The sequence below is a fragment of the Mesoplodon mirus genome, assembly GCF_964341445.2.
Source record: "Mesoplodon mirus genome assembly, chromosome: 3".
Taxonomy (NCBI): domain Eukaryota; kingdom Metazoa; phylum Chordata; class Mammalia; order Artiodactyla; family Ziphiidae; genus Mesoplodon; species Mesoplodon mirus.
This window is the reverse complement of record NC_138978.1, coordinates 90580425-90591192: the sequence shown is the minus strand read 5'-3', so window position 1 is coordinate 90591192 and position 10768 is coordinate 90580425. Positions and strand designations below refer to the sequence as shown.

Below are 10768 nucleotides of genomic sequence, written 5' to 3'. Positions count from 1 at the left end.
ATTGTGGGAAACAAAGAAAATGGGTTCCATATTTGGATACCACGATCAAGATATTTACATCTTCCAAAGGTTAACACTAGGAAAAGCATTTTAAAAATTGGCTTCAATTATAGTGGGAAAGAACATCATTAAAACTTTATCTCTTTCCCCTAAAAATGTTGAAGCACTCAGCAAATATTATACTCAGCCTTTTTGGCTAGCTTCATTGACTGCAAGTGATACCATCTCCTCTTGCAAGTGAGGAAGGTAGAATCATAAACAAGAGGCCTCACTCAAGGGCATACATTCACAATCAAAAGTAGAATCTAAGCCGGCTCCCAAAAACGTACACAACTTAAACCAATATACTAGAATTGCAGTCTGCCAGGTCTGCCATACCCTGGGCTAAACCCTAACCCTGATTCTAATTACCATTATCATAGAACGATGGAATCCGAAAGAAAAGGGGCCTTCAATTCCCAACTCAACTCCTCACTTTACAGATGAAAAAACAAATGCCAGCAAGGTGAAAGCACTTGGCTAAGATGGCTAGTGGTTGGTGGTAGAGCCAGAACTGGGATTCAGTTTTCCAGGCTCCCAGATGAAGTCCTTCCTCTACGTTACTCAAAAACATCAAAGTCTGTGCAGAAGGCTGAAGAGGGCTGAGCTCCCACAACTTGCCCAATCAGTGGAGGTGGGTGAACTAATTTTGACCTTTAGGCTGAGAGAAAACATAACAGCTTGGCTGTGGCTCAGAGGCTTACTCAGGATAGGAAGTTCTGAGATCCAGACTCAGGCAAGAATGGGTTTCTTCACCCCGGTTGTTCCAGGAACCCACTTAGCAATCTAGCCAGTGCTTAATAAATATTAAAATGATTCGATGAGCTTATTCCTCTCAGTTCTACCTGAATGCATTTGTCTGTTTTGTTTTTGTTTTTTTGTTTTTTTTGCAGTACGCGGGCCTCTCCTGTTGCGGAGCACAGGCTCCGGACGGACAGGCTCAGCGGCCATGGCTCACGGGCCCAGCCGCTCCGCGGCATGTGGGATCTTCCTGGACCAGGGCACGAACCTGTGTCCCCTGCATCGGCAGGCGGACTCTCAACCACTGCGCCACCAGGGAAGCCCGTCTGTTTTGGTTTTTGCTGGTAAAAAAAGAACCAGTACTCTTAATACGTGTCTGAGTAGGTGATGAGTAGGTGACAGATGGGTGAGCGGAAAGAGGCACAGCAAGTGCAAAGGCTTGTGGCTGGATGAGCAGGTGCTGGTCATGGTACCCAGCTGGTGGGGCTTGAGTAGATGCAGTCGGGTAAAATCCCCGAAATCCTGAAAGTTGGTTTAAGGAATTTAGACTTGGGAGTAGAGGAGGGCTGTGACACAAATTGAAGCTGTGTTTTTAAATGTGTTGGTCAGTAGCAGGGGTGATGGATGAGCAGGGAGAGCATGGAGTGGACGAGACCAATCAGGAGACTACGGCAGTCTGAGAGGGAACCCCTTGGCGATTCATGAACTAAGACTGGAGCCCTAGCACAATCACTGCAGCCTCCCTGCCCCTGCTCCAGGACATGCCAGCTTCTGCTACACTCTTGGAACTTTTGCCCCTCCTCTCACCATCCAAAGACCAGCTCACCTGAGGAGTCAACCGCATTGCAAGGCTGCGCCCTCTCCAGGAACCTGCAGCCAGACTCCATAGAAGGGCCTTGTTCTTTGGGCCTCTTACCATCATCTCTGGACCTTTCCTAAACTCTGGATGGCACTGGGCAGACACCATGGGGAGTAATGATTCATGAGGATGGAGTGGAGAGCCTGAATCAGTGACCAGTCAGGAACCTGGAACGCAGACACGAGGGGTCAAGGCAAGACTGTGGATCTGAAATGAGAAAAGCAGTTGAAACCACACAGTAACAGTGAGGCGCTTTGAGGGACATTTTCTTTCACCCAGATTGAATTCTTCACGTTGCCGTTATGTGACACCCACCACAGGCTCCATTCTGCCCTTCCACTATAATACCTTCTCCTTCCTCATTCATGGCAAAAGACCCCAGACCTTACTTCCCCCTTTTCCGTCTCATCCACGACATCCCCTAAGAGCTGCCTACTTTCCAACCTCCCGCTCAGTCCATGGCTCCCCACATTCTGATGTCACAACCACTAGCATCTGTCACCTTTCAGTTCCACAGACTCATTCGTGAGTCACACTGAGTTTTTCTAATCTCTTTGGCTCTCCCTCTGCAATATTTATCAGATCTGGCCCATCTATTTTTTCCTCCTTGTCTTGGGCACACATCTGGCTTAACTAACCACTTTGTAGTTGCTTGGCCGGTTTCTCCATCACTAACCTATCACTGTCCTCCCATTCACTGGACACTGAGAATCTCCCTCAAATGTTATTTCAATCACATGACCAAGCTTACAGCTACTTCTGCTCCTTCCTAGTTGTTTTGTTCAAATTGAAGCTCTTACAAATATGACGCAAGAGTTGGAAGAAACATCAGAGATACTTCAAATGTTTTTACAGGTAAACTAAGATTCACAGAGACTAAGATACATCTTCTAGGGCTTCCCTGGTCGCGCAGTGGTTGGGAGTCTGCCTACCAATGCAGGGGACACGGGTTCAAGCCCTGGTCTGGGAAGATCCCACATGCCATGGAGCAACTAGGCCCGTGAGCCACAACTACTAAGCCTGCGCTCTAGAGCCCGTGAGTCACAACTACTGAGCCTGCGCATCTGGAGCTTGTGCTCCACAACAAGAGAGGCCACGGCAGTGAGAGGCCCACGCACCACGATGAAGAGTGGCTCCCGCTTGCTGCAACTAGAGAAAGCCCTCGCACAGAAATGAAGACCCAACACAGCCAAAAATAAATAAATAAATAAGTAAATAAAAAGATGTCTCTCTTTAAAAAAAAAAAAAAAGATACATCTTCTTGGTTCCCTTAGGCTCTCAGGCACCTCGCTCTTTCCAAATTGTTCTTTTCCAATTTACAATTCAAACAAAATCCTACCCTCTTGTGCCGCATCCATTAATGCCTCCTTTCTGTCCACAGCACAGTAGACTTTAGAAACTGCTCATGATCTTCTAAAACCTCTCATGATGAGGCTACCTGACAATACAAATCATTCCAGGAAGCTGAATTGTTGGGCATAGTTTGGCTTTTGGTAACTACAACAGCTCAGGACGTGGAGTTTCCTGCAGGCTCAGGCAGCCCACTAGGACCACTGCTCCACAAAGGCCACCTCCTCATTCCTGCGTCCAAGGCATCTGATTGTCCGCAGTGGGTGAAACACTGCTAAGATATGCTCTCTTGTATGTGTGCGCACACACACACAAATATCCCTACATATAAACACAAACATATAGAAAGGCATCTAAAATGAATAATGTACATATTTTATCTTAATACAGAAAAGACATTAAAATTCTTATACCACGTATAGGAATTTCACTATATTCATTTTTCTTGATAAGTTCATGTCACCCAATGCAGTGAACACGTACATAGCATTTTCTTTATTCTTCCTATTCTCTGAAGTCCTTTTCCTTCCTTTCCTGTGTCATTCTTTCCAAATTTCATCTATCCTTGAACTTTATCCTCAGCAGAAATGCAGCCCACCATTGCTATGACTTTTCCTTTCTCCCTACAAGTCACCTTCTTTGAAAGTTCTGCTCAGGTAATTTCTGGAGTGGTAAAACCAAAGATTTGGGGAAAATAATAAAACTAGATGTGGCAGTAAAATTTAGTTGGGGGTAGATGAAAAGAGGAAGGGGCTGTTTAGCCAGGGCGGGGAGGACCTAGGAGCACTGTGCCAGAAGCAACAATGGGCTCATTGGGCAGAAGGGGGTACACAGGCCATAGATGAAGAGCCTAATTTTGTGGGAGCATCCAGGAACATCTGTCAGATGATCAGTTACTCACATGAGCAAAAGTTGCAAATCTGCCATCATCGCTTATTTTGTGTATGTTTAAGGACAATCAAAAGGGAGGGAAAGCAGTATGCAGGCTTTGATGAAGACTGGAAAATAGCAGAATAAAGGGTGACTCATCTTTGAGACAGCCTGAGGTAGGGGAAAGAGCGCCCATTTCCACTTGCTTAGAGGACTTCTGAATCCTTGGAATTTTACCTGTGACCTGCCTCCACTGACAGCTGTGACTATTTTAATTTTGAAATTCAGCTGTTCCTTTGGCAGTCCTGACACAACATTTTAGGCATGTTCTGAAGCATGACTCATGCTACTCTCCAAAGGCCAAACCACTTCAGTATTCTATTCAATTAGCACTCTGCTTCCTGATCTACTGGATAGTCTCAGACCAAGATGCAACGTTAAGACCATAGGCAATTTGGGAAGGTAGGAATTCCAGCCAAGACATTTGGGAAAAACACTAAAGACCACGTGAGAGGCCTAAGGGACAAAGGGAAGGAGACTGAAAACATAATTGCCAAAGTTCTACTCAATCTAAAGGAGCCTATTGATTAGATAGCACCATTCCTTTCCTTAACAAGCAGGACTAAAATGTTTACTGTTCCTTCTGATTTGCTACAAGGCTGGGGCCTCGGGGAGAAAAGGGAGGAAAGAAGGGAGGGAAGGGGGTAAACAAGCTCCACAAGCATCATGAAGAGTGAATATTAACGTTAGGATTCAGATGCTAGGAGAGATGATTGGATGTGAGAAAAGCAATTTTTATCACCCATTAATTATTATTCAAGCGCACACCTTGTAGACTCAAACTTTTGCACTAAATAATTGTGATTTTATTTTTTTCACAAAATACAAAGCTTTGCACCACATTATAGTAGTGTTCTAACACAAGAAAATCCCAGTGTTTTCATTGGGGGGTGGGTTTGGAGTGATTTATATATAGGATATTGATTTTATACATTCTTAAAATAATAAAATTGTCATGACAAAGTAATGCCAACCTTGTATAACATGCAGATTATTGCTTAGAACTTGCATATACTTTAAAATGGCACACATACAACGTATACAAACATTTCAAATTTTTAAGGGAAATACCTAAAGATGTCTACTAATCCCTCCAAAGCACAACCAGAAACAAGGATACTAAGTTGCTATTTTAATATCTGATAAATCTGAGTAACACTGATTTGTAAATTACCAAGTCATACATTCTGTAAATAAAAGTTCTTCAGCCTTATGGAAATACATTAGAAGGTGTGTTCTCAAAGTTAATAAATGTATTTTGAAAGACTTCTAAAATCTTTGACAATTAAATATTAATGTAATATATTCTCAGAGGAAAATTGTGTATCACTATAGCTGTCACATTTACTTCAGTTTTCAAGTAACTTTTTCAAATTAAATCTATGTCTAAAAGTTATTATTACAAAATCAAATAATTACCCCAATATCTCATAACTCATCCCAGTTACAAGTTAGTAAGAGTATTATCTATGCAAAAATTCCTTGAGTAAAAAGTAGACATAATCATATTAGAAGCAAACCAAGCAAGAAACGGAAAAATATATAGCATATTTTATTTACAGTTATATTTTTATGCTTCATTAACCAAGAAGTAGCAAATACCTTAATGCACACTTAATTACAGAAAGAATTACATAAAGATATAAAGGACAAAACATACAGATAATAATTAACGAGTTTTCAGCCAGAGGTATTTATATCTTTGAGATTTAGAAATTTCTTTTTTTTGGTCTTAAATATCGGGCCTGATTTCAAAACTGTCTACTGCTTACAGGGAATCAGTGTAAACATTTTCAATGCAAACAAATCAATCTTTAGCTTCACTGCCACCCGAAATATCTTCCAAAGAAAGGTATGACCTTATCAAAGCTAACAGAGATAGTTAAGAGGTCTGGGCTAAAAAGGGACAGGGCTCAAATCCTTGGGTGTTGTACTTTGGAAAACACCCTGAGTAATCCACTCGCTATAAGCTTGTTTTTAAAAGAAACAGGACCATAACTAAGTTTGCTTGATTAAAGAGCAGGACTCAGTAATGCTGCCACAGGCCAGCACACCCTCCTCATAACACAGAGCTACCTCGGTTCCTCCTCTGCCTGTCAGAGGGTCTGAGGAAGAACATTTAGATAATTTACATGCTTGTAATGAATCCCCAGCTGAAACATATTATAAAGCTCTTATTGCTAAGCCAGTTTAAGAAAGAGACTACGGATGTTTCTCAATAAAACCATAACATTGTAAGCTTTGCTTGTTGTTGTAAATAAGTACTAAATGTTAAGTGGCTTCCTATAGCCTCTTAATAAATTATGGTTTGTTCACTACTGAAACTTACTGCAATGTTTTTTGGGGTTTTTTTTCAGTGAAAGAACACACTTGTGAACTTTTAAATTTGCCACAATAGACTGGCAAGCTTACAGGTATGGGGAGGTCTCAAAAGTTGACATAGAAAGGTGTTAGTATAAAGGAGGGAGGTGCTGATGAAGTCTTTAGGGTATTAGGAGGAAGAGATGGAAGGCTCAAAGGATTCAGACAGAAAACTTCTGGATTGAAGGAGGAGCATCATGGCTTTTAAGGGCAAATCAGTGGTGCTGTCTCCTCCAACCCCAGGTCCTGCTGGCTTTTCCTTGTTCTCACACATATCACACGTGTTTTTCATGTGAGAATTCACTTTCAGTAGGTTTAGTGTGTCTATTGTCAACCAGCTGTGGTTAAGGCTGGGAAGGTGTGTGTGTGCCCCAGGCCTCTCAGCACAGGAGGGGTCTCGCTGCTGTGCTGGTCTGTACCTGTTGAGACATACTGTACCACACTTCTGATAAAATTATACCAGTTTGCTTCTTATAGAATCCAAAACACATAAATACATAGTCTTCTATGAAGTATAACTGATGATGTCAACAATGACATGGACTTTTCAATTTGATCCAACAGATTAAACCACTTAAAGCCAATTCAAATGTATATTTACATATTTGGAGTGAAGAGTAACCTAGAAACTGAGATTTGTTCAAACACTTATTTTAATAGTGCCTTTTGGAACATGTTTATTTTCCTTAAAAATGAAGCAAAACAAACATGAATATTACAACACATTTTTCCCCTGTATATCTCCATGAGAAGAATATTTCTAAATACATAACAACTGGTGTAACCAACAGTAAAGGGAAGAACCATTCTCCAAATGCCCAATGCACCTCAGAGAAAGCATACAATTTAAAAACGGATACTTTTAGCAAAATTTTGATTTGAGTCAAATAGGTTATTAAAATTTAGAAAAGAATTTGATTCAAACACCTATAAACTAGGTAGTTTCTAAAACTAGTCCTTTACAACAGTACTGGGTCATCCACAGTGTATCAGTCACTCTTAGGAATGGTGAAGACATTATTTCTCTTAACATAGGGCTAATCCATGAAATACCAAAACGAACAGTTGGAATAAAAATTACATTTCAACTTACTATGATGTATCAAGACAATTTAAGCAGGAGTTTATTTCTTTGCATTCAGATATAACTCTATATTGTTTCAAATAAATGCAAATAATATTCATTAAAAAGATTTTAGGCACAATAATGCAGATGCTATAAACTCAAGCTCATAATTTCTAAATTCTCCCAAATAAAATATCTAATGCAGAGTCTATGATCTTGCATGTTATTTAGTTGATTTTCATTCCTTTTCAAAATTTTGTAAGAATTTTTATTTTCTAGAGTACTACACGTTCAGAGAACATCTTTATAGTTACAGGTTGTCACTAATCTTTTTCTACAAAAATAGAGTTGCTTAAAAATTTATACCAATTTGCTTTCATTTTCTATAAATATTTTAACAGTTGTTAAATATCAGAATGCCTAATAGAGTAATTTAAATTAATCCATGTAGTCAAAATATTTAATATGTAAAATGTCTAGCAAAAGTTTGTCATTTAATAAATGAAAAATTCATCATTTAATAAATGAAATGTTCTGTCGTTAACTACTTGTATCTTACGTAGGTGGATACAATCACAGAATAGCAAAGTATAGCTCCTGTAAAGATCTGACTTCAAGTAGCATGGCAGCTTGCAGTGTCTTTTTCATTTCATGTCTGTTTTATGAGGAAATGCATAGAATCTATTTTTGGATATTGAATCTGGATATTAAACTAACTATCGTGCAGCCAGCATAAAATAAGAATTGCTGACTAAGGGAATAACAAACTTTAGCTCAACACATTGATATTTTAATTACACTTACTTAGTGAGGGGTTATACTGCAGAAAGGTGCTGTTGGTGAAAGTAAAAATGAAGTTTTAAGCATGAAATAACTATAAAAATGGAAATTTCTATATGGAAATTTACTAATATATATCTTTATATTGTCTTCCTTTTGATGGTGGGTTTAAAATCTGTGTTCAGAAGCTACAGAAATATCCAAAGTCAAAAATATTTATTTCAAGTTTTGTTTCTTCCTAAAGGAATGAATTTCCAAAATAGTTTTCTAATATAAATGTTTTCCTTTTAAAAAGCCATTTTTTCTTGCAAAAGAGCAAGAAAAGAACAAGATAAAACCACGTGCTTTCCTACCCCTGCTAAACAACCAATACATGTTTAAGTGCCTATGTGTAGAAGGCACTAAATTTAGTAACAAATTATCAATGTAATATTAGCAGATTTAAAAACAAATACCTATATTTTATATTACTTTAATTAAGTCTTTCAAAAATAAACGTACCTGGTATAAGCCGATCAATTTCTATTTTTCATTTAGTTACTGACCGAGATCTCAGTTACCTTCTTCAAATGTTCTACAATGTATCAGGTCAGGCCCTATCTGCATTGGACAGCCAAATCAATCAAATCACATCAAATCAAAAGTCCTGAAATATCCAGTTACCCTCCCTTCATCATCATAACATGGACAATAAGAGTAAGTAGCACATTCTCCTTCAAACTGAGAAACTGAATGAATTGGATCTTTTGGTTTGGGTTCAACTAAATTCAAGTATTTACCATTGATTAATTTTTTTCCTTAGGTAAGAATGATCATTAAAGTACTTGAGAAAAATAAATAAAGGCAATAATAGCTAACTATATAATTCTATATTTGGGTTGTAAGGACCAAAGCAAACACAAACATACCCACACACACAAACAGAAAAAATAAGTCACCAGTCATTTATCCTCAGATAAAGCAATAATATTGATAATCAGAATGCTTGGATTAAATTATCTATTATTTTCCTATCCTTTAGGAAAGACACAAATTCAAAGCACTCAAAGTGCTGGTTAAGCAAAAGCATGGGTGTAAATTGTGAGTAAAATATGAATACTGATTTTTTTTTGTAGTTTTGGTCTCATCAAGAAGAGGCCTACCTTAGGAGCATGATAAATACATATTGCATAAGATTTGGTACTAATGATGTTGGGTTCTGAACTCAGGGGAGGTTTTGCAAATAGAAATAATATATTTTTCATAGAAAAAGTGCAAGGGACGCAGATAGAGACAGCAGTATTAAAGCTTTTTTCTTAATGATTCCTCCTATTAGCCCAAATAGTCATCTAGAACATGCACGTTTAGAAGGAAGAATTCATCTCTTAAGGAGCTCTATTAGATCGGTCTTAAGCTTTACTACAAAAGAAAAAAGCAATAATTTGATAAAATGTTAAAAATAGAAATAATAAAGTGATGTCAGAAAAATCTGAAAATGCAAGAAATATTTTCCATAACTTAACTAAAGATTCCGAAAATAAGCAAAATACTTCATTATTAGTAGATGACAGCATATCTAAATGAAAAAGACATCACTTCTAACAGCCTAAGAAAAAGAACACTTCAACAATTTGGAAATTAAACACTACACAGGTATTGACAGCCATAGTAAGAAATGAGTGCAATACAACAAAATGTGGAGAGCTATCTACAGATTTAAAAGCAGTTCCCATTCTTTCAGCAAAATTAGTGACATAAAACCAAGTGCACCAAATTAGCATAGTCATGTTTTCAGAGAAAAATACCAATGCCGGTTAACAGATTTCTAAAAAGATTCACCACCATATTTATACATTTTTATTTAAACCTTTAAGATTTTATCCATGCTTATAATGCAGAAGAATATCAGAAAATAAATCTTCAGATAAAAACTAAATTTTAGTTTCTCTTTTCTAACGGTTAGGAAAAAAAGGACGTTGAAACCGAGAATAACAAGTATAATTAATAAAGAAGCACAAGAACATGCCAAGAATTCAACCTATCAGAAGATATAATGTGGGTAGGAATGAAGTATGTTTATCAATAGCCCACTTTTAGTCAAGTTTTCCATTCTGAAGACTCTTTTTGGCTTTCTCTTGTCTTATTAGAGAGATGACTTTGATGCACCCCTTTGAAATTTTGATCATCCACATGACATTCATTACATCCAAAACAACACAAGTAGAGATCCAGGAACACTGAATTAAAAATCCAAGCCTCTGGTAGGCTTCCGTTCCTAACACAGAGTAAATGTAGCCATAAAAAGGAGGTATTGAGGCAATCCGCACTATGAAGAACACCACAGTCATGAGTATTCCATTGATGACATTAGCCTTGGAAAACTTAGGATACTTCAGAGCCTCAAAGAACCACCTGGGAAAAAAATTAAAGAAACATCACATTTATTCTGCATCTCTGAGGACTAACAATTTCTAGTTTTTCATTTTTAAAATTCAGAACACCCCCCTAAGATTTATATGGCAAGACAAAGGGCCTAGAATGGTCAACATAATACTGAAAAAGAATAAAGCTGATAGATTCACTTTCAAGACCTACAATAAAGCTACAATAATCAAGACAGCACAGCATTGATAAAAGAACACACAGACAGACCAATGGAACAG

The 10768-nt window shown here is 38.1% G+C and overlaps 1 protein-coding gene across 2 annotated transcripts in view; it reads right to left on the bottom strand.

Annotated features, from left to right (window-relative positions):
* Positions 1-4759: 4759 nt before the first annotated feature.
* LOC309799007 (TLC domain-containing protein 4-like) overlaps positions 4760-10768 on the bottom strand; it is a 64596-nt gene continuing 58587 nt past the window's right edge. For both annotated transcript variants that reach the window (XM_082611967.1, XM_082611968.1), the window contains one exon: positions 4760-10517. In XM_082611967.1, the coding sequence (XP_082468093.1) occupies positions 10199-10517 (319 nt within the window). In that variant the 3' untranslated portion in view covers positions 4760-10198. The remainder of the gene's footprint in view (positions 10518-10768) is intronic.